The sequence below is a fragment of the Polyodon spathula genome, chromosome 20, assembly GCF_017654505.1.
Source record: "Polyodon spathula isolate WHYD16114869_AA chromosome 20, ASM1765450v1, whole genome shotgun sequence".
In the NCBI taxonomy this organism is placed as follows: Eukaryota; Metazoa; Chordata; class Actinopteri; order Acipenseriformes; family Polyodontidae; genus Polyodon; species Polyodon spathula.
Window position 1 is genome coordinate 30766669 of NC_054553.1, and position 23926 is coordinate 30790594.

Below are 23926 nucleotides of genomic sequence, written 5' to 3' on the forward strand. Positions count from 1 at the left end.
TTCAGTGCTGAGGGATCTAAACGTTTCCTACCAGAATTACTTGATGGTGTGATGCTCAGATCATATAGCCGGCGTACTCAAGAATGGATTAACTGCTACTTATAAAAGTTACATTTAGTAACACATAAAAATAATAGTCACACATTTACTGAAGATCAGCTGTGCATAAGCGCCACCTGCCTTTGTTTACCCTCTCTGATAAAATTATATATTCCAATTTGAAACTCTCATCATTCATGTACAAAGCAATTGAACCATCTTTTGTGCAACCATAATATAACCATTTCAGATCAGAATTGTTAGAAAAATCAAACTCGTTCAGTTTACTAAACTTTCGAAAGCGTCGCACGTGACCTGTAAATAACTTCTTACGTGCCTGTAAGAGTCTAAGCAGCTTCTTAGGAGCCGAGCCGAAGAAGAGAGGGACCTCAGCTCAACGAGAGGGTGCTTCTCTTTGAAAGCACTGTGTGTGTGTGTGCTGTTTTTAGGTAAGTGATATTTTAATAGTCTTAACGTGACCGAAAACTACAGAACTACCGACAGTAACTGTGCACTTTCGTTTGCTGGTTGCATTTACCAGACAACGCTGCTGGTCATGGATAAACATAATTATAAAAATCAAGACACTTGACCAAGCTGCCTTTACACCCACACCTCCAATGAGATAGATAGATAGATATACAGCTATATATATAAATAGAGAAATAGAGACCAGCGTCTTTTACAATAACATATATATCAATTAATGTGTTAGCTGTTCACCACGGGGACGAGATGGGCATGCCAAAGAAAACAGATTATTATTATTATTATTATTATTATTATTATTATTATTATTATTATTATTATTATCAAATCATCTGTCCAGGAAGCCAATGATAGCAGAAGCTGTTTAAGATAAGCTGTGAACGTTATTAACGTCAACAGCAGAACCTCCACTATGAGCCTAGAATACCAGAGCCGCTTCCCAGAAGGGGAAAAGCGTCATGCAAAACTGACCACTTATCGCGATTAAAAAAAGTTGACCCAAGACCTTTCATTGTAATGTAAATATGAAAACATCAGCGCCTAACAATTAAAATGTAAATGAACTCTCCGTGGCGCGCTCCGAAGACAAGCCTAATAGCAATAGCGATAATAACTGTGCGTACGTTGTCGTCTGCAGTAATAATGACAAACATGACAGTTAGAATGACATTTAGATTAGCGCGCCTGGCTCTATAAATATGGGGGGCTCGCATTTACACAGCGTGCTTCAACACAGGCGTCCCGACCACCAGCCTGCAGCGAAGAGAAGAGCACTTGAACGAAACGTAAGACATCAGGAAGCCCGACCAGCAGAAAACCACGCCGCTCCAAGAAGATATGTCGAGTGGTCTGCCATTCCTGACGCGGGAACACCTGAGGTGCGCCTTAACTTCACCTGGCCGCCAGCGGCGCCACACCCTCCCGGCCAGCGAGTTCCGCTGCCTCACCCCGGAGGATGCCATCAGCGTGTTTGAGATCGAGAGAGAAGGTAAGCACACAGCCGGTGCAAAATGTAAAATTCTCAACCAGATAAGGAACTTTACGCATGCATAGATATGGACCTTTGTTTGATTCCCCAAGCTTGCTATATGCTTTACCATGCATTCTCCTAACTGGTCTGTGCTTTACCATGCATTCTCCAAGCTTGTCTGTGCTTTACCATGCATTCTCCAAGCTGGTCTGTGCTTTACCATGCATTCTCCTAGCTGGTCTATGCTTTACCATGCATTCTCCAAGCTTGTCTGTGCTTTACCATGCATTCTCCAAGCTGGTCTGTGCTTTACCATGCATTCTCCAAGCTGGTCTGTGCTTTACCATGCATTCTCCAAGCTGGTCTGTGCTTTACCATGCATTCTCCAAGCTGGTCTGTGCTTTACCATGCATTCTCCAAGCTTGTCTGTGCTTTACCATGCATTCTCCAAGCTTGTCTGTGCTTTACCATGCATTCTCCAAGCTTGTCTGTGCTTTACCATGCATTCTCCAAGCTGGTCTGTGCTTTACCATGCATTCTCCAAGCTGGTCTGTGCTTTACCATGCATTCTCCAAGCTGGTCTGTGCTTTACCATGCATTCTCCAAGCTGGTCTGTGCTTTACCATGCATTCTCCAAGCTGGTCTGTGCTTTACCATGCATTCTCCAAGCTGGTCTGTGCTTTACCATGCATTCTCCAAGCTGGTCTGTGCTTTACCATGCATTCTCCAAGCTGGTCTGTGCTTTACCATGCATTCTCCAAGCTGGTCTGTGCTTTACCATGCATTCTCCTAGCTGGTCTGTGCTTTACCATTCTTTACTAACCTCTGCTATGCTTTAATCACGGTACAGTATAGTGCAGTCAACCTTTTCAAGGTTTAAATGGGTTTGAGCAGGTTAACCAGAGCATTATAAAAGGGGAGACCAGTAATAAACCCTCCTTCCCTCTCACAGCTTTCATCTCGGTCTCCGGAGATTGTCCCCTCCATTTGGACAAGGTCCGCCACTTCCTGACCCTCTGTCCTGAGCTGTCTCTGGGCTGGTTTGAAGAAGGCAGGCTGGTGGCGTTCATCATCGGCTCCCTCTGGGACCAGGAGAAGCTCACAATGGTATGTACACAACCTTCCTCGTTCCTTTGTGTGAACTGTGGATACTTTAAAGGACTCATTGGTACAGTCCAGTGACAATCTTTACTGGGATTTGAACTCTCTGTCTCACTATGCATTGCAGAGGATGTGTAGTAGACCCCCCTCTCTCTAAACTCTTCATAGCCACAACAATATATTTAGACTATACAGTGATATAGCTAGACTGTACAACGATATAGCTAGATTATACAATGGTATAGCTACACTATATAACTGATAAAGTATTTGATGATTTGCATAGTATAAACAGATTCTAAACATATTTGTAATATAAACTACACTGTAATGTTTTCTTTTTGCTGACATGAAAGATTCCATGAGATCTATGTTTAATCCTCAAGTACAGTAGTGGGTTTTACAGTGAGCTTCTATACGAAGCCTCTTTTGTCAGCTGTCACATCCCTATTATCAGGTGTGGCAGTGTGTATAACAGTAGCAGATTGCTGTGCCGGCAGTGCTGCTGGTGTGACTCTCCTCTCGTGGCTCATGTTCCCTACAGGACGCTCTGACCCTGCACAAGCCCCACGGCTCCACGGTGCACCTCCACGTGCTGGCAGTGCACCGCACGTTCCGACAGCAGGGCAAGGGCTCCATCCTGATGTGGCGCTACCTGCAGTACCTGCACTGCCTGCCCTACGTGCGCCGCGCCATGCTTATGTGCGAGGACTTCCTGGTGCCCTTCTACCAGAAATCGGGGTTCAAGGTCCTGGGCCCCTCCGAGATCACCGTGGGGCCCCTGGCATTCATCGAGATGCAGTGCCCCGTGAGGGGCCACGCCTTCATGCGACGCAACAGTGGCTGCTAGGCTGGCCTTGCCGCCTGTTTCTCAGGCAGTGGAGCCCAGGGTGGCGTCTCGTCAGGGTCCGTAGGTTAGCTGTGTCATGTTGGCTGAGCTAGTGCAGCATTTAGAGACTAGGCTTTCTGCACTGCGCGGCAAGATAGCCTCCATTTGTAATAATAGTTTACTTTCTTCATCAGCTGTGTGTTAGCCCCTGCTGGTGCAGTAGGGTAACCCTGCAGAGACACGCACAGAATCCTCTTTGAAAAAGTTCAGGTTTGAGGTCTATCAAAACCTTTTCTCCAGGTCCATACATATGCTGAAAACCTAGGCTAATAAAAGAGGCCATTATGGATGTCATTACCAGCCCTGGGACAAATATATTTGTATTTGAGATTTTATTTCTAAGTATTTCTAAGTAAAGATTTTTTCTGCACTCAAGTATTTATTTAAAATATTTTAATATAAAACCAAATAGATGTTCATATAAAACTGAATGTGTTATGTTTCACATCATTGTAACACATTTACAAATATATTTGAAACAGAAATATTTGGATATCTATAAATATTCAACACTACATTGTTTGAAATATTTAATTATTTAGGATCATATCACTTTTTTTTTCTTTTTAATATTTCAATAAATTCAATATTTCTCCCAGGTCTGGTCATTAGTAATATTCATGCCTGGGGCATGTTTGTTAAAATGAGGCTCCCTCTCTTCTTCCTGTCCCTTATACAGGGCTCTTGTGGAAGACAGTGTCTGCAGAACACAGCTCTCCTGGTGCTTCTAAGTAGAAAACAAATCAACAGGGGCCACGTTCCAAGGCTATTTGAATGTGGTTTGTGAATACTGTGCAAGGTCCCTGCAGAATCTCCCTCTGCAGTCAGTACTGGGGGTCTGGCGCTGAGGTGGAACACTTTACTGTTAGTCTTGTGGCTTCTCTAACTGTACATCTTTATCAAAGCATTAAAAAGTCAAACAAAAAGCATCAAATCCGTACCCATTTTTGTGATCTCTGTGGGAGTGTAGAAGGGAGGAGGGAGAGGGGAGTGGAGGAAGGAGGAGGAGCGGAAGGGAATGGAGGAGGGAGAGGGGAGTTGAGGGAGGAGAGTGGAGGAGGAGAGAGGAGGGAGAGGGGAGTGGAGGAGGAGAGGAAGGCAATGGAGGAGGGAGAGGGGAGTTGAGTGGAAGAGGGAGGAGGGTAGAGGGAGAGGGGAGTGGAGGATTGAGGAGGGAGGAGGAGAGGAAGGCAATGGAGGAGGGAGAGGGGAGTTGAGGGAGGAGTGGAAGAGGGAGGAGGGTAGAGGGAGAGGGGAGTGGAGGAGTGAGGAGGGAGGAGAGGAAGGCAATGGAGGAGGGAGAGGGGAGTTGAGGGAGGAGAGTGGAGGAGAGAAGAGAGTGGAGGAGGTCGGAGGGTAGAGGGGAGTGGTGGAGGGATGAGGGAGAGGAGAGTGGAGGGAGGAGGAAGGGTGTAGGTAGTGGGTATCGCTAGCCATCGGGTTTACTGCTTGCTTTCTTAACTAGCGCTTCTTTGCATTCATTTCAGCCATTCTGTGTTACTTGGAAATGGATGTATTGTGCACATATGTAAAATACAATGGGTTTTGCACACCTCTTCTGAATCCTCCCTTTTGTACAGCACTAACACTGGAGCAGTGCCTGGCTGTGGGAAACAATCAGGTGAACGGAGATCCGAGTTAGGAACCCCAGAACAGAACAGGAGCACCGATAGCGGAAGCCGAGTTTCTCCAGATCAGATCCGCCAACACCCACCCCCTGCTGACACACACAATAACAATAATCTGTATCTTTAATCACTTTAATTCAAGTAAAAAAAAAACAATAGTGTTCTGTAATTCAATTTACCAAACAAACAAGTGATTTTTGCACATTTGCATCACAAAGTACTCTTTTTCTTGTTAAATAAAACAACACTCAACGTGTCCGACGATCATGTAGAGTAACTAACAGAGTTATTCGTGCTCGCTCACACATGCAGTTTGTAGGATTTATACAGGCTATCACAGTGCAGGTTATTAAATTCAAGTACGAAATGTGAGGACAAGAGGAAACAAAACACACAGATTCTCAGTAAGAAAACAGGTAATGTACAAGACTCAAACTAGAACACTGATCACTGAATGGAACCCTAATCTCCCCGTGCAGTACTGCATGTGCCTTGGTTGATATGGAGCTATGAGGAGGGAATGACTAATCAAAGCCCTACTATCTCCCTCAATTAAGGCTTAATCCATTTCTCAGTCACCTTTTATAGCTTTAAGCCAGTGACAGACACTGGTTTCACGAGTTCCCCAATCCCTAACCTCCCCTGACAGCCTGTATGGCAGCGCCACGGAGAGACCAGCCAGGGCACACACTTCACATCCACTCAAGGAAGAGAGAGAATTCCATAACCCAGGCAGGGAAACACAAGGCTTCCAGCTGCACAGCCATCCGAGCCATGCCAGGCTTTCCCTGTGATCCTAATCACACTCACCACAACTACTTCCATGCAGGATTTCAAAAGTTTGAGAAACTTCTCGTACCAGATAACCTGCCGGGAAGAATTGGTTTAAAACAATTCTACAATTACTGTTACTGACAATACAGCTATCCAAATAGTCCCTATATATATATAAGGTCTTCATCAGTACTGATTAATCAACACCACACACCGAGTAGCAGAACACAGCTAGTATACCCTGTGTATTACACACACAGCCCTTTATTCTTAGACTTGGTCGTAACTCAATGCCATCGTAGGAAATGCACCTCTTTTCAAATCCGTACCAAATTCTCAGAAGCTCACAAATCCTACTTTTAAGAAAGTCAAAAAGACCCATAATCCTAGAAGTGCATGTTCACTGGTGACATGCAAGCCAGCTCCCAGGGGCTAGCCCTGCCTACTGTCCCCACGGAAACGTCTCCTCGCTCCTCTGGACCCTCAAAGCAGTTTTATTTCATGTATAAAAGTGTGTAGTGAGCAGCTCAGCCCAGGTTGTGTGAGAGAGCAACTTCCAGACACACTCCACACTTCAACACAGAAGTTCCTTCCTTCCTCGGGCAGCCCCCCTGAACTGCACAGCTGGAGGGAGGCTAGTGGAGTACGTGGTCGATGTCATACTTCTCACAGAACTTGCTGGTGAAGGGCAGGCAGGTGAGGTGTTCCAGCCAGTGCCAGTGGATGGGGTGGATGTAGAACCAGACGATGAGCGAGGAGAAGAGCCCCAGGAAGGCAAGCAGGGAGAGGAGGATGAGTGCGCGCTTGCGGTATTTGTCCGAGGTGCCGAAGGTGATGTAGGGCAGGAAGGCGAAGGACAGCAGCAGCCCGCTCAGGAAGCCGAAGATGTGCGCGATGTTGTCGATCCAGGGCAGCAGCCCGCACAGGAACAGGAAGAGAACCACGCCCAGCAGCTTGCAAAACGCCTTCCACGGCTTCTCCAGGATCTGCCAGCCCTGGATCAGCTCCACAAACAGGCAGGCGAGCAAGCCGAACTGGGAGCCCGCCGGCCCCACCTGGAACAGCAGGAGAGGGGGAAGAGGGGCGATCACACACTCTCAAGAGTTATACTACAAGTTAATACATTCACCTGACTCCATCTCTTAGGATATTAGAGTCTTCTGTACAAGAGACAGGGTCATCTCCATATGTTAATTTAGACCCGACTGGACAGGGTTAAGGCAGGTCATTCTAATTTTAATTAATCTCATTAGATACTTGCATATGAACTGCAACATCATAGTACAGTATAGTTATCTGCAGCAGAAAGAAAGCCCTTGAACAGTGAGGGGATGTAGTGCCCACATTTAAATACAAGCCTTGCTGGCATACAGTACAGTGCAAACAACTCGCTACTGCTTCAGACAGGCAGTGCCAGCCTCCTATCACCTGTAACAAATGACAGGCTCGAACCCAGGTCTCCAGAGTGTGAGAGGCTAGTGTACCTTCCCATCCATTGCTTCACCCAGTCCTTTGGAATTTGTTCCTTCTGACCTCACCAGATGCTCGCACACCTTGCCAGCTGCTAAAGGTTAACCACTGCTTCTGAACTATTCCATTATCAGCGCGTGGAAGAGATAGCATTGTGTTTGAAATGACAGCACTGTCAGCCAGGCCTTGCTCCGGTGAGACTGCTAATGGAAAGCAGCTGGGCTAATTACAGCAGCCCCCCCCCCCCCTTCCTCCCCAGAGTGTCTGGATAGAGAGAGCCAGTCTCAGGACACAGGCACACGTCAAACCAGAGCAAAGGTGTGTGTGGGAGGGGAGTGTGTGTTCATGCAAATGGGAGCGGAGTGTGACGCAGGAGACCTGTTTAAATTGAACAAGTTATCAGAACTGCTTTTAATTATACAGACAGCATGTTATTAGAAGTGCATTACGTGACTCACGCACACGCACACGCGCACACACACAGACACAGCTGAGGAATCTGGAATGTAAACAAGCCCCCCCTTTCCAGAAATGACTATCGCATTATTATTGTTATTATTAATGTGGAGAATCTATTTTGAGGTGGCTGCGTGTGTATAAATTGCCCTCGGACTCCAGTGGAAAGCTATGCTCCTTCTTTTCAATGCTGGCTGTTGAACAACGTTGTTAGTATTAGTTAAAAGGTGAATACATGCCCTAGCAGATAAACACAAGCTTGCTCTCTGGATAGGTGACCACGTGCACCCCAGCAGACTTCTAAGGTAACAATGAACAAGCTCACAGCTCACAAGCATGGCATGCAAGCCCAGGGTGGAATGCAGGGACAGTTGAACTGGGTTCACAGGTGGTGTAAACATGACTCTGCAACACAATCACCCACCAGACCTGCCAAGAGCCTAAATCAGGAGTGCACGAGAGGCACCTGTGTGAGCAAGCAGTAAGGGATTAGAGGGCAGTCTGACGTCATTCCTGCATGCAGCAGATGGCTAATCTCTGAGAGTAACCTTCCGCTAGGGCAAGCACAAGAAAATGGACACAGACCGTCTCTGCCTCCAATCACACTGTACTGTACAGAACAGAACGCAGCTTAGAATGACCAGCCAGCAAACTGACCCACAGCCAGATCCTGGAACCAAGGGACTGCCTGCCACCTAAATCCAATTAATATCTCTGTGTTATTTAACGACTGTTTCTATTCTGGTACAGTTAGTAAAGCAACAGCTTCTAGCAGTCAGGGTGTTTCTCTATACCTTGAGTTTAGCAAGATTCACTCATTCCACAATTTACTACAGCATGTCTGATTAAACTCATAGTAAAACCAGGAATGGGTCAACCTGCTCTGCAACGGGAGTCTTCTCTCCATCCCTGTACTGCATGGGCTGTGTAAAGCATGAGGCATTAGCTGCTACTTGCGTCTCTATCAGGCAAACCTCCCATATTGAAAGCACAGCAGAATAACTAATCCATCAGTCAGGATTATCTGAACTTTCCATCAGCAAACTCTGAGGAGATAAACCTCAAATTGAACCGTGTTTTGTGTTTGCTCTTATTAGGACTGAAGTCATTGTATTTTGTATCTTGCTCTTAATTGTACTGCAATTCTTGACACCTGGAATAAAACATTCAAACCCAGATGACACTCAATTGATGGAGAAACCCAGAGTCACTAGCTCAGTGGTCAGCTGGTCACTTTATCCCATTAGGGTGCCTCTCAAAAGTATAGAATGTCCAGCTGTAGAATTGATATATTTTACAAGATACTAAAAAACATGCAGACTTCTGAACATTCTGTAATAGTTCTGTTCATTCAATTTAATAACTTGTGGTACAAAATGTAACTCCTTTCAAAAGACAGATGAGTGCAACTGTACTTGAATTAAGAGGGTGCTAATCAACTTCAGATATCAGCTGAATCGTTATGAAGTGTGGAAAGAGGAACACGCTGCATGCTCCCGGGGGACTGCCCAGCATTCCCAGTGGCTGCTTCGGAGCACAATTCCCATAGGAATTCTCAGCAGGGAAAGGAAGTAACCGGATATTTCTGGTGGAAATCCGAGACATCATTGAGCTGCTCTGCACCCCATCAGTGAGTCACTGAGCTGCTCTGCACCCCATCAGTGAGTCACTGAGCTGCTCTGCACCCCATCAGTGAGTCATTGAGCTGCTCTGCATCACTAGTTCATCCTTTAGTTTGCAGCGATCTTGCAGTTTACCATACCCTCCCCATGCTTTACATTTTATTTAATCCACAACATTATTTTTTATATAAATGGATGAACTTGATGCATGCTTTACCAGGAATACTGTGCTCACAGGATATGGTACAGCACAGGACACTTTATAAAGAGTAGTGATGCAACACTTGTATTGTGGCCACGACACCACACACACACGCACGCACGCACACACTGAACCCTTCACCCTCTCTAGAATACAGTGGCTCTCTGCTCTGACGTGGGGAGGTGGGGCACTCTGTGCTGTCCAGAGTGTAACAGGCTCCAGTGGGATGGCTTGAGGAGACGGAGGGCAGGGCTGCCCTCCAGACAGGGTCACTGTAATAATCTCTGCAAAGCTTTTGGCTGTGAAGTGACTGGAGCACTCCTTTAGAAGCTAGCAAGCCAGCAACACGAGGACACCAGTTAGCACTGGGCAGCTTTGCAGGTAATTTCAAGAAAGAGAGGACAAGTACTGAGGGGACATGGAGACCTTGCTGCCTGCACACCTGCTCAGAGCTGGGACACTCCAGAAAACATCTTCCTCTACGTGCAAAGCCATTCATTCCTTAAGAGAGAGCAACCCCAGCACTGCAACAAGCCAGCACTCATCATGGGCACCAATACTACTACTACTACTAATAATAATAATACGCTTTTGTTAAAACCCCCTTAGCATTAACACTCAGTCTTGCTGTAGCGCCCCCATCCTCCAGTACAGTAAGCTAATCTCAAGGGTACTCATTGAGAGGCGTGCCTCCTGCAGTAACAGCACGGCACAGAGTGCAGCCCTGGCACAGCGGCTCACCTCGGCTCGGTATGGCAGAAACAGGGCGCTGGCCAGGTTCCCAGTGATGCCACTCAGGATGTAGATGATGGAGATGCGCAGCCAGCCCGCCAGCTTCTCCAGGTCCCTCAGCACCGTCATCTGGAAGACCACCGACACGGCGCAGTGGATAACCCTGCAGGGAGCAGGAACAGGAGTTACAGAGGGGAGCCCAGGGCTTGAGACTGGTACTACCCTGCTGTACTCAGTCCTGTGCTCAGAACTCCTCTTTTATAGATATATTAGTGAAATGATCAGGAGCCAGGCGCTCAAGCAGGGTTACAAACTCACACTAGAGTTTCAAGCAACGGATGCCCAATCACATTTCAGGCTTCTGTTTCCATTACGTTTTTTTTTACCTCTATTATTAAATGTTCAGATTTTAAAACTAGGGAGAAACATCCAAACAAACAAGCGCTGAATGACCAGCAGTTATTTCAATGTTTTTGGGGATTAATTGCAGGTACTTAACGCCTGTATGAACTAATCTAATCTAATCTTGATTACTGGCACTGGGTAAATGTTTCATGCCCAAAGTCTCAGCTGTATACCAGTAAACCCTGAACAACTGGAACCACACGCCTGTGTGTGGGAGCTGCACAGAGAGACAGAGAGCCTGAGAGTCAACACTGCTGTAAGGGCAAGCCTAATGCTGCCACCTGCTGGACAATCCCTAGCTGCAGCACCTCCCCACAAGGAAAGAACAGGAGGCAGTTTACTGACACTGTGTAATGAAGTGTAAGAGATCCATACGTTACAGATTGTCATGCCATTTATCAGTGGTGGCTCACACACTAAGCACCGGCCTGCTGTGTGTGGTGAGGGAGCGCTGCCTTACCCAGCATGCAGAAACAAGGAGAGCCACAGCCTGTAGAACTGGTCTGGAAAGTCTGGGTTCAGAAAGGGCAGCAGACCACACACCTTGTCCAGACAGTGCACCTGTGGGGAAACACCAAGGGTGAGATGCACTGGGATCCTATACTGGTAACACTGGAGCTCAGGGAAGCGTACTGTGGAATTAACAATGCACCTGTTAATCTAGTGCATAGGATGTTCAAATATTTATTAACAGCAGCATGCTATTGTAACACATTGCTATAGTGCAATTACTACATATCAGGACATTTTCATATGATTTGCCAAAGTTAAACATTAAATAAATGAAGAGTAGCAGCATCTCGATGATATAGTAATACAGAAACATGCCGGCTTCATCAGCAGCCCTGCAAGAGTGTGATCCAGACCGGCTGCTCTGCCTGTGCTGAGCTCTGAGGAGGGGCTCTGTGGCTCTCGCGAGTTGCAGGGTGCGTACCTGTGAGCAGAGCGTGGCCTCCTCATGGAAGTATCCCTGCATAAAGGTGCAGTATTCACGAGTGGTGATGTCACACCTGCAGGACAAGGGCACACGCACATGAGGACATCGTCCATTCCATGCAACAGCAACACACACACGCACACACACACGCACATATACACACACACACACACACACACACAGTCTATCTATTCATTCTCATTGATTAAACTCCTCCCAGAACATTGGATTTTCCTTTATCTCTTGAATCCACTGACAAGCTACACGTTTTACATCTGCTATATGAACATACTTCTCCCTTCTTTCCTCTGGTTTATATAAGAAGTGGACAAGGTACAGCAACAGTTCATGTCAGATTACCTAACCAGGTAACCAACGGATTCATTCTTGTTTCTTGCGCAGGATCTCTGAGACCCCGGGACTGTGTTTGGGTGTTCAGTGCGCAGTCTAATTAACCTGTTCATCGCAGAGACCCCGGGACTGTATCTGGGGGGTTCAGTGTGGGTTCGAGTGCAGCCCTACCTTCCCTTGGTCCCGATGCAGCAGGGTCTGCCCTTGATAGCACAGTCCAAGTGCTTCAGGCCTGTGTGGTTGTTCTTGCCCTGATAGGTGCATATCTGAAACAAGGACACAGCACAGGCTGCAAGGGACACTTCACTGTGACAAAACCCCTCCATACCCAACAGGATCTGCTACTCCAGGAAGTCACGTGGAGGGAGAAAACAATCTAAACCGAAAGACCCCTTGACTGGGGGCACAATCTGGAACACCCAGGCTGACTGGCTTTACTCACCGGCCACCTTGTGATGTCGTCCGGCCAGATGTGAGGCACGGCCGAAGCAGGCTCTTCACAGGTCCTGTCAGAGCGACACATGAGACAATGAGCACAGTAGAGACAGGGGCACACACTCACCACACTGACAGCACCAAGCTCTGAATGAACAGTGGAGACAGGGGCACACACTCACCACACTGACAGCACCAAGCTCTGAATGAACAGTGGAGACAGGGGCACACACTCACCACACTGACAGCACCAAGCTCTGAATGAACAGTGGAGACAGGGGCACACACTCACCACACTGACAGCACCAAGCTCTGAATGAACAGTGGAGACAGGAGCACACACTCACCACACTGACAGCACCAAGCTCTGAATGAACAGTGGAGACAGGAGCACACACTCACCACACTGACAGCACCAAGCTCTCAATGAACAGTGGAGACAGGGGCACACACTCACCACACTGACAGCACCAAGCTCTGAATGAACAGTGGAGACAGGGGCACACACTCACCACACTGACAGCACCAAGCTCTGAATGAACAGTGGAGACAGGGGCACACACTCACCACACTGACAGCACCAAGCTCTGAATGAACAGTGGAGACAGGGGCACACACTCACCACACTGACAGCACCAAGCTCTGAATGAACAGTGGAGACAGGGGCACACACTCACCACACTGACAGCACCAAGCTCTGAATGAACAGTGGAGACAGGGGCACACACTCACCACACTGACAGCACCAAGCTCTGAATGAACAGTGGAGACAGGGGCACACACTCACCACACTGACAGCACCAAGCTCTGAATGAACAGTGGAGACAGGGGCACACACTCACCACACTGACAGCACCAAGCTCTGAATGAACAGTGGAGACAGGGGCACACACTGACAGCACCAAGCTGAACAGTGGAGACAGGGGCACACACTCACCACACTGACAGCACCAAGCTCTGAATGAACAGTGGAGACAGGAGCACACACTCACCACACTGACAGCACCAAGCTCTGAATGAACAGTGGAGACAGGAGCACACACTCACCACACTGACAGCACCAAGCTCTGAATGAACAGTGGAGACAGGGGCACACACTCACCACACTGACAGCACCAAGCTCTGAATGAACAGTGGAGACAGGGGCACACACTCACCACACTGACAGCACCAAGCTCTGAATGAACAGTGGAGACAGGGGCACACACTCACCACACTGACAGCACCAAGCTCTCAATGAACCAGGAGCACACACTCACCACACTGACAGCACCAAGCTCTGAATGAACAGTGGAGACAGGGGCACACACTCACCACACTGACAGCACCAAGCTCTGAATGAACAGTGGAGACAGGAGCACACACTCACCACACTGACAGCACCAAGCTCTGAATGAACAGTGGAGACAGGAGCACACACTCACCACACTGACAGCACCAAGCTCTGAATGAACAGTGGAGACAGGAGCACACACTCACCACACTGACAGCACCAAGCTGAGACAGGGGCACACACTCACCACACTGACAGCACCAAGCTCTGAATGAACAGTGGAGACAGGGGCACACACTCACCACACTGACAGCACCAAGCTCTCAATGAACAGTGGAGACAGGGGCACACACTCACCACACTGACAGCACCAAGCTCTCAATGAACAGTGGAGACAGGAGCACACACTCACCACACTGACAGCACCAAGCTCTGAATGAACAGTGGAGACAGGAGCACACACTCAAAATCCTGATGCAGATTATTCAGTGTGCTGACAATACTTCAAGACACTCCAGAAGATGACAGCATTGTGCAAGAAACAGAAATTAAACAACACAGCAGAGCCTGGAAACATAGCGCTTTTGCTGCTGTGATATGCTCACTGTTGACGAGGCTTCAGGCTCAGTGAGGAATTATTCCGGGTTCACTTTTTAAATACAAGTTTATAAAACCAAACAGGAGCGGAGCGTGGCTACTATACCGGGGGTCCTGGTGACACACTGCTCCTGATGACCTCACTCCATCAGCACCCTCCATCGGGGGGCCAGTCTTCTCAGTCCACTTCTCAAAGCTAGCGAGAGTCTCCTGCAAACAGGGAGGGGCATGCAAATCAGAGCAATATCACAGAGATGTGTGAGCAGTGCTGTGCTAGTTTCACTACTGGAGACATGAGGTCCCGAGCTTTGGTAAAAGCGACTCAGTGTTGTAAGACAGCTGAAGTGCTGGACTCACTGAGCAATCGTCAGGCAGGGTCTGCACGCAGCCCGAGTTGTCGTTCTGGACACAGCAGCCTGATCCCCTCTCCCTCTCCTTCGCCCTCTCGATGACAGCAGCGATCTGCTCATCACGCCGGATACACGGGGAGAACTTAGCACCCAGGTGGATCAGCGAGTCCTGGGAAACACACACAACACAAACACAACACACCACACAGACAGCGACACAGACACACATAGGAGTTAGAGAAATGGGCAGACATTGAAATCATGGCAGCACTGAATCCATACTCACCGGAATGCAATGATATGAATCACAAACACTCACTGAACTGGGTCCTATCCAGAAATTCTCTTGTTGTATGTATTTCACACTTTCGTAAACTCCTTTGTTTCGGAGGACCTGGGGAACGATAAAGAGACATCAGACGCATAACAACGACAGGGGCCTGGAGTAAATACTTATGCCTACATCTCCCAAAATCCATACTGGTCTAGCCGGGACACTCTGAATATCCACATTGGTCCAGCCAGGACACTCACCAGATCAGACGACACGTGCTGAGCGAATCCCACAGGGGCGATGCCGTAGGTGCTGATGGCCAGGAGAGTGACAAGGATGTGAACTAACGTGATCCAGTAGGTGAAGTAGGGCCTGAAAGTAAGGGAGCCGTGGAGAAAAGACATCTTATCTGGGAGCCTGGTACTGATGTGACACTGCCACCTCAAGTTGCTTTATATCCTATGGAAATGGGGACCCACTCTGAGCTCTAATCTGTGGAAGGATATCCGCTTGTATCACACAGCACCCTGGGCCACAGTCCAGATGCACTCCATCTACTGCTGTCAATGTCACATTTTTAAGTAAAGATCTTTGTTGGTCTTGTTTTAGTGTTGCAGGAGACAGCAGTGTACCTGCAGGGCTATCGATTACTCAGGGATGGAAATAAGACTCTTGTTGTATAGCAGTTTCACCCATTCCAGATTTTAGCTGGATTAGTCCCAGTTTAAAAGCAACAAGCTCAGGGGCGTGTCTTATTAAACTCCTAGTAAAACCAGGAATGGATCAGACTGCTACGCAATGGGAGTGGCATTGCCAGCCTGGTTACCTGTGGCTGTTGAAGTCGTCCAGCTGTTTCTGCATGGTGCTGCTCAGGCTGCGACGGTAGGTGCGGTTCATCCACTTCCCCACTACCCCCAGCCCGTACTGACGCCTCTTCTTGTCGAAGGCAAAGTGCTTCACCTGTAAAGCAAGAGTTCATGAAAAGAATGCAAGTGCAAAACTAGGATTGAGAGGTAGCTGTGCTGCTGCCAGGGGCTATAAAACGAACAGAACTGACCTCACCCGACCTGGTGCAAGTAAGGTGGTCTGGTCAAAACGTTGCTGGCACAGAGATAAGCCAGCGACTTGGGGTGCAGAGACTGTATAGAACAGCAGCCCTTGGAGGTGCTTTCAAGAAGCAGACCCGAGTCCTCTCCCGATGACTGACCATGCCGTGCCCGTGCTTATTCCAGAGGATTAGCTCACTGGTCACCGTTTCAATTCGTTTATAATTAGGGCTACATTGTTATGTCTAAATCTATAAGCACTATGTGTGTAACTTTTGAATATTGGAAATCGATAAAAGGAAACTTGTTCAATTCTTCCTAAATCCTTGTGTGCGCTGCTTCACACAGAGAAATACCAAATGAATAATCCTGCAGTTTCCTTCCATACCTGTGAGGCAATGCGCCGGCCCCTGCGAGGGGGGGACCCTCCCACAGCGGGGGTTTTCGACACGTCCTTACTGCAGAGAGAGGAGACAGGGAGACCCCTTCACACACCCACACACAGCAAAACCCAAAATAAAACACAAAATCATCAGCATCTTCAAAACTAAAGGGAGTTAATGTGCCCTAACCCTCACCAGACTCTTCTGGGTGATACAAAATCACTCAGCTGTTCTGTGGGTCACTATCCAGGTTAACATTTTTATTGATTCATTTTCCAAGCCAAGTGAAAGCTATGGGGGCGTGACAGAGAACAGAGCTATGGATTTATCATTGAAACCACGGGAATCAATTGCCCTTTACTCATGAGGCAACCCTTTATTTGAACTGGACAGCTTCCTAAAGCCTATATAAAGCCAGCACTGTGTAGCTAACACAGTATCATTGATGTGTCCCTCTCTGTGCCTCTCTCACTCACAGGCTGGGCTGCATGCTCTCCTCCGGCTGCATGTCTCCTCCGAAGGGAGCTGGGTGATGGGGGGCGTAGCTGGCTGAGAGTGGGGGGGATTCAAACACATCGTCTGCCATCGAGCACAGCTCCTCGTGCATGTCCATCTGCAGAGAGGAAGCAAGGGCCACACGGAGTCAGAGATCAAACACAGCAATCAAGGGACAGGCACCTCAGAAACACAGGGATGACTTACTTATTATGAGACAATTATTACTGTTTGCCACGCAATTGCAGCTGTGCTGCTCATTTACTTATATAACCGGTGAAAATGTTGTTTCAGAGCTGTATAAAAAATGATTCATGCAGCCGCGTGGCTCTGCAGTGATGAAAATGAACTGACTTTGATTAGCACCCTGTTATCACACTCTAAGACCCCAACGGGTGGTGCAGAACAAACAGCCCATCTAAGGAAGGGAAGGAGGAGAGCCGCTCTTGCCTTACTAAAAAAGGAGGAGTCGAAGGTGTCCGCTGTGTCCACGACGTCCTCCTCCGGCCAGCTTGGCCGAGCGAAGCTGCGTCGAGGGAGACTCCTCTTGGGCAGCGAGCTGGACAGCACGGGGCGCCCCTGCAAACACACACACAAGCAAACAGGGACATTGGAGAGGACTGGTCAATGGAAAAGTGGAGGCTTGCCCCGTACAACGGCAGATTCACCTTGAAGATGGAGGCGGCGGCGCGGAAGCTCATCTGTGCCACGGACTCTCTCTTCCTGGCCGGCAGGCGGGCGTAACCAGAGCGCACGCTGGTGAAGGAGCTGAGCGACGTCACGCCCGGGGTCTGAGGGGGGTGGGGATGGGTGTGGTGGGGGGTCCGTGGCTGATCCGTTTCATCAGGGTACCGGAACGCACGCCCACGGGCCAGAGGGTCAACAATCTGGGGGGGGGGGGGAAGAAACTGAATGATCACCTGCAGCCGACTCTACTGCCCACACCGCAAACCCTGCTAAAGACTTAATAAAGAGAAGAGGCAAGATGAATCAGCTGGGAAAAGGGTTTTGTTTGTGCGCAGGAGGAGGGAGGAGGTTACCTTTGGCAGCTTGCAGGGTGCGGGGGACTCTTGCCCATCCTGGCTGGGCAGCTCCAGGTCCCTGTACTGTGCTTTGAGTTTCCCATATCGCTGGCTGCAGTGGCGCACACTCTTGCGCTGCCATTCCTGCTGCTTGCTCTCGCTGTCGCTGCCCACTCCGAACCACTGCGCAGTGCCCCTGTGTGGCAGGAGGACTCACAGTCAGCACTCACAGAGCACAGAGGAACATTTAAACCGCATGGAGGGAGGCGCCACCAGGACCACCTGATACTCTACACAGTCCACACAGTACAGGGACACAAAGAAGACTCCCGCTGCAGGGCAGTTTGATGCATTCCTGGTTTTACTATGAGTTTAGCAATAAGACAAACCTGAGCTTGTAACCTATACACTGTGGCTAATCAAGCTCTTTGTAAAACCTGGAATGGGTGAAACTGCTGAGCAATTCTTTCAAACCCTGCCGTAGTACAGCAAAACATACAAAACACTGGAAAATAATTAAATCCTCAGCGTGGAAACCGACCTCCCTCAATGAAAAGAAACATGCGGCCCAAGCATGCTCAGATTACACACTCACACCGAAGCACAGCAGCAACTTTTTTTGTTATCATGAGGGTGCTTCTAATACACAGAGTTACGGAATCATGCAATTCAGCAACATCCTGGCATGATGCCACACCACAGAACCAAATGTGTAAGCAGAATGTCAGGCTCCCTCTGTGTGTGTGCGTGTGTGCATGAGTGTTTGTGAGTGAGTGTGTGTGTGTGTGTGTGTGTGTGTGTGTGTGTCTCTGTACCTGCGGATGCTCTGTGTGAGGGAGCTCTGTCTCTGGAACGCACCGCGTCTCTCCTGGGCGTTGCTGTCAGACTGCCCCTCGCTTGACGCACGACGGCTTGCACTCTTCTTCAGAGACGGTCGGAGCAGCTGGAGGGGAGAGAGGAGCACAGGTCAGAGGGAAGGAGCTGCACTGGGAGGAGGTCCACGGGACACATAACCACGAACAACAACACAGTATCCAAAGCAGCCTGAACTGCTGCAGAAGAGAAAGGGGACTCCCTCCACATTTGTTTTCAGGGTTGATGCAGGCTTTCCATTGACTTGAAGTCCTATTCTAAACACAAGAAGGATGTGGGGATCAATACTGGTATAAATACTGCTCTACCATGCTGGAACACAGCCTTTGTCATTATAGGACACTGTAAACATGCCCCCACAGGCGCGCGCACACACACACACAGACACTTGCTGCCCCCTGGTGGCGCCAGTGTGAATGCTCACCTTGCTGCTGCTGCCCCCCTTGTCCTCCTCTGGCGGGGGGATGTTGATGACGAGGCTGGGCGGTTTCCTGCTCTGGAGCCGGCTGTCAGACTGGCTGCCCCCGTTCAGCTGCTCCTCGGAGGCCATCCTCACAGGGAGACTCGAGTCAGAACTGCAACACCAAGAGGGAGAGGGAACGTGAGAACACAAGAGAGGAGGCTATCCGGCTCACCCAAGTACGTCTGCTTACATGAAAAAAAATACCCCCCCCATCAATTCCATTCCACCACAAACTCTGTGTATGAATGAATACACATGAACCTCTGTATCTAACATCAGCCTGCAGAATCACAGTGTTCCTGCACACAACGCACACGTTTCTGTTACAAACTTTCCCAGATCGTGAAGCTGCCTGCTGAAAAGAACAACACACATTATCAGTGAAGGGGAGGCTAGCAAAGAAGAGAAGAAATTGCACATGTATTTGTGATGTACGCCACCTGGATATCTGAATTCAAAAGCGTACCCTTTACACCTTCTCCAGTCCAATTGTGTAGGTAGAGAAAGGGTTTGAAAAGCACTGCTAGACTACTGGGCTGTGCCTGTGTGCTCTCTGGCTGGTTTTTTAAAACAGCACAGAAATACCAAAAGAAACTTCAAAGCAAATCCAACGCCAAACAATTGGAATACAAGACTTTCTCAAGGCAGTACATTATAAAATTAAGTCACTTACCCAGCAACAATGCTATAAAAGTAAGAACAACCCTGCAATAAGACTCCTCTTTCTTTCTCTAGTCTGGGCCGGACTGACCGTGCTAAGCAGCAGCCTCTCAGTCAGTGCAGATCAATACCCTGCCTCTTAGCATCAGCATGGTAGCTCCACTGGAAACACAAACCCAATTACCTCAACCTTGGTACACATGTGAGTGAACTCCAAACTGGGGGGGGGTCCTGTCTCAGACCCCTGACAGCTGTCAAGAGCCCCAGTGGGACCTGGAACCAGACCCCAAACATCTGCCACTGTGCTCTGAAACAGGGAATAAAAACTACCCAGCAGCAAAAAACTCACGCGGTCTGAAAGCTGCGTGGAAGATCGTGGTCTGTGGGTCTGTACCATGGCATATCAAGAGGACTTGAAAAGCAGCTTTAATGTAAGGTCAGGCTGGAATAAAGCTCCCAGCAGGTGGTAACACTGGCAGGGTCAGGTTTTAGTGCACATCCGCTCTCTTGTCATTGAGCGCCTAGCAGGAAGGGCCACTCCTTCCACACACACAGAGAAGAGAAATGGCAGCTGCTTTCTCAGGGTTACAGTCGGTCAGAAGCATGAGGCTCCCACAACTTCATCACAACTCTGTTCATCTGGCTGTGAAGGCAGTGCCGAGGTGGCTGAATACACAATCCATTAATAAATTCAAAATGAAGAGGGGTTTAACCCCTCCTTGCCATGTGGGTTTTAAATTATTTGAAAAACAGTATGAAGAAAAGTACTCATTTGCTTTCGGTTTGCAAAGAAAAGACTTAACTTCATGGATAATTCTCAAAGAGAGTTGTGTTCAAACAGCAATAAAAGGAAACCACCAAGGGGCAACTCTCTTATCATGAATACAATCAAATAAAGCGATTCCTGAAAGTACTTACTGTGTGTGAAGCCTGGGGCTCTGTAGAAACTTCAGCCTTGTGCACACTGGGCTCTGAGATCAAACCTTTTCAACCACACACCGCTGCTGCTGCTGCTGCTGCGTCTCGAATATCTATTTCAGTACAAATGCATCTAAACAAAGCATAGCGCTCCACTACTCACACTGCCATCATCACGCAGGGGAACTTGTGATAGGTGCAAGACTGGTGACTCAGACACATGCACTGGTACCCATCATGCAAACACATTCCATCTACACCACGAGGCTCCTAGAGCTAGCCGGAACTGCTCGTAATGCATACAAAACAAGGACCTGAACGAAGCACGAGCACACACCACACAGCGTGCAAAACAAGGACCTGAACGAAGCACGAGGACACACAACACAGCGTGCAAAACAAGGACCTGAACGAAGCACGAGCACACACAACACAGCGTGCAAAACAAGGACCTGAACGAAGCACGAGCACACACAACACAGCGTGCAAAACAAGGACCTGAACGAAGCACGAGCACACACAACACAGCGTGCAAAACAAGGACCTGAACGAAGCACCAGCACACACAACACAGCGTGCAAAACAAGGACCTGAACGAAGCACCAGCACACACCACACAGTCAATGGCTCTGTCTCTCTTCCTTCTTCTCTCCTGGGAGCTGCAGGAATGTGAAGTGTTGGGATGTTTGAGAGCTGTGCAATGGAATGACACAGATTCCCTGTGTTTGTATACAGCTTCAAATACCATTTGAAAATGTTAAAAACACCTTTTTATAAATTGGGGAGAAACTTGTCGGGCTTTAGACCTCTGATCAGAGATGAGCCCCCAAATTCCTTTTTTAAAAAATGCAAAACCCTATATCTAGCTCGATCGGTCTCTATCAACTCAATCTGGCTTCTTGCAGGGGTTTCTTTCACTCTGCTGTGGGTCACACACACACACACACACACACACACACACACACACCTCACACACTGTGACTGCTCTGCACTGTGGTTTCCTAAACTCTGCACTGAATTCCCTTGTGAAGGTGATGCAGGGTGTCTTCATCAAGGCATGTCTGAGCAGGTAAGCAGCACAGTCCCATGCTCCCCCTGGGGAAGAGTTCTCTGCAAGTCCCTGCAAGGACTGTCTTGTTTCTCCTTTATTCAAACTACATTCCTGAGACTCACATGACCATAACCTACCAGCTCTTTTTCATCATTCATCAAATTCATCATGTTCTGAGAATTGAAAACAGGACAGCTGCTAAAATACGCACTACAGAAAGCAATGCTTAACTAGAGTTTAAGGAGAAGTGATAAAGCAGAAAAGGGATATTTGATTTGATCCCAAATCCTGCCTCTGAACTAAAGAGCTATGCTTTCGGTTTGTGCTTCAGCAGCCCACGTTTGTAGCCACTAGATGCTCTGTGGTGTAACAGAATTTCAACATCTTTCCAGCCGAAATCTTGTTGCTCCCTCATTACACAAGCCTTAACCCCTCTCCCAGAGGAGGCTGAACAAACCACCAAACTACACTTTCAGCTACAAACCAACAGAACCTCCTTTCATTTAACTGCTGCATCCCTGCCCTGAACACCTGGCTTCTGCCTTTGGTCGGCTTGTTATGCAAATATAAACATGCAGTGTTTTAAACTCCTCTAGTTTCAATATCAGACTGGGGCTGCATGTCCACCTCCAGCTTGCAATCCAGTCTGAGACAGGGCTGACACACAAGGAGGGCTGAGAAAGGGTCTGTGCACAACAAAGGAAAGTTTCACAAGAACATGAGGGCCGATTCCCAGAAGTGACTTGCTAACCTCTGATCAAGAGGTGCAGAGCTAGAGGGGAAATGAAACAAGCAAACCAGAAAAAGATAACCCTTGCAGAGATGAATGTGAGCTCATTCTTATAGTAGAGATCTCTCCACCCTGGCGTGAAACACACAGCATGCACGGAGAAGCCAGGACATGGAGGTGGCATACAGTACTGCTGTGCCAAAGAAACACAATTCCGAGGGAAGGCTCAGATTGCACCACCTCATAGTGTTAATCAGCAAAAGGCAGCTCCCATCAATTTATAAAGAAGTGTGACAGGAACCTAATGACAAGTGACACACGACGGGGTCACTCCAGTCCACAGTGAAGCGCAACATTGCCTTGCGCAAGGTTTACCACCCTCTGCAAACCAAGAAGTACAAAAACGGGATCACGAGCACGTCGCATTCACGGTTTATTTGTCTAGGACTGACACACGCTGACTAGCTAGCCCAGAGAACGGTGGAAATGCACCTCTGAGGGGAGTTTCGCTGGTAAAAATAACCGGTCAGAAACGGTCCAGCTGCAGCGCAGGGAGAGCCGTCTGTCTGTCAGAGTGCTTCCTTCCTTCCACACGCTTTTCCGCTTCACATTCTTGCACAACTCGACTTACTTTGCGTGCTACCTTACTGTTTGTGTTTTAAAAGTTTAGACAGCTGTACCAATGATTTTTGTTTAAGCGCTTTCCCCCCCATATTATTTCACAATCTGGAAGTAAGCAACAACGTCCTTCTCAATGCAGAAAGCTTATCGTTGTACATCTGCGTACCGTAAAGAATTGGTCCACTCCTAAATGAGATCCTGCCCATGCACGTTACCCGCCCGGAGCTGCTGTGTTTTACTATATAAATCCACACAAAAAGACACCTCACTCTCCTCAGAAAAGAACGGTCCCTATTGCAAGCTGTACAATTGCACAGATGTGTGTGTGTGTGTGCAGCGCATATCTATCTTTTTAAACAAATTAAATGAATGATTCTAAAGACGAGGAGGACTCACCGTCAGTGGAGATTCTCTCTCCAACTTGTGACGAACCAGAAACTGTTTCCTTGGGTAAAGTCAGTTTTATATAAATTAGTGAATGAAAAAAAAAAATGTAACAGTCTTGTTTCGCTTCCTTTCTGTGACTTGACGAAAATATGTTTTCACCATAACGGTAGGGGCATGTGACGGACCTATACCTGACGTTAGGAAGGACTTGGTACACCCCCCCAATGGAACGAGTCGTGTCTGATAAAGCAGGTTTGCGACGCAGCCACTGCAGGTTTTAGGA

General features: G+C 48.2%; 2 protein-coding genes across 3 annotated transcripts; one reads left to right on the forward strand and one right to left on the reverse strand.

Moving 5' to 3' along the window:
* Positions 1–252: 252 nt before the first annotated feature.
* Positions 253–3902, forward strand: LOC121295719 (serotonin N-acetyltransferase-like). The gene is made up of 4 exons (XM_041220711.1): positions 253–488; positions 1265–1516; positions 2451–2605; positions 3144–3902. The coding sequence occupies exons 2-4, from the start codon at positions 1366–1368 to the stop codon at positions 3447–3449; spliced, it is 612 nt and encodes a 203-aa protein (XP_041076645.1). The 5' UTR covers positions 253–488; positions 1265–1365; the 3' UTR covers positions 3450–3902.
* A 1380-nt stretch (positions 3903–5282) lies between these two features.
* Positions 5283–23755, reverse strand: LOC121295266 (inactive rhomboid protein 2-like). Of its 2 annotated transcripts, none has more exons than XM_041219712.1 (19): positions 23653–23755; positions 19238–19388; positions 18756–18883; positions 17959–18136; positions 17587–17805; positions 17369–17497; positions 16900–17036; positions 16429–16498; positions 15821–15954; positions 15255–15366; positions 15040–15114; positions 14728–14889; positions 14477–14580; positions 12508–12571; positions 12237–12331; positions 11712–11787; positions 11238–11338; positions 10382–10535; positions 5283–6945 (listed from the first exon to the last, which is right to left on the reverse strand). In XM_041219712.1, the coding sequence occupies exons 2-19, from the start codon at positions 19361–19363 to the stop codon at positions 6526–6528; spliced, it is 2484 nt and encodes an 827-aa protein (XP_041075646.1). In that variant the 5' UTR covers positions 19364–19388; positions 23653–23755; the 3' UTR covers positions 5283–6525. The 2 variants fall into 2 exon arrangements, with proteins under 2 accessions (XP_041075646.1, XP_041075648.1); XM_041219714.1 differs by lacking the exon at positions 23653–23755 and adding an exon at positions 20855–21082.
* Between the last annotated feature and the right edge of the window lie 171 nt (positions 23756–23926).

Excerpts from the sequence above, each read along its gene's own strand:
- LOC121295719 (XM_041220711.1), top strand. The coding sequence starts at position 1,366 with ATGTCGAGTGGTCTGCCATTCCTGACGCGGGAACACCTGAGGTGCGCC. Across the intron at positions 1,517-2,450 it reads GTTTGAGATCGAGAGAGAAG|CTTTCATCTCGGTCTCCGGA; the intron begins GTAAGCACACAG and ends TCCCTCTCACAG. Across the intron at positions 2,606-3,143 it reads ACCAGGAGAAGCTCACAATG|GACGCTCTGACCCTGCACAA; the intron begins GTATGTACACAA and ends TGTTCCCTACAG.
- LOC121295266 (XM_041219712.1), bottom strand. The coding sequence starts at position 19,363 with ATGGCCTCCGAGGAGCAGCTGAACGGGGGCAGCCAGTCTGACAGCCGG. Across the intron at positions 15,367-15,820 it reads GACGACTTCAACAGCCACAG|GCCCTACTTCACCTACTGGA; the intron begins GTAACCAGGCTG and ends CCTTACTTTCAG. Across the intron at positions 14,581-14,727 it reads CCCTGCCTGACGATTGCTCA|GAGACTCTCGCTAGCTTTGA; the intron begins GTGAGTCCAGCA and ends CCCTGTTTGCAG.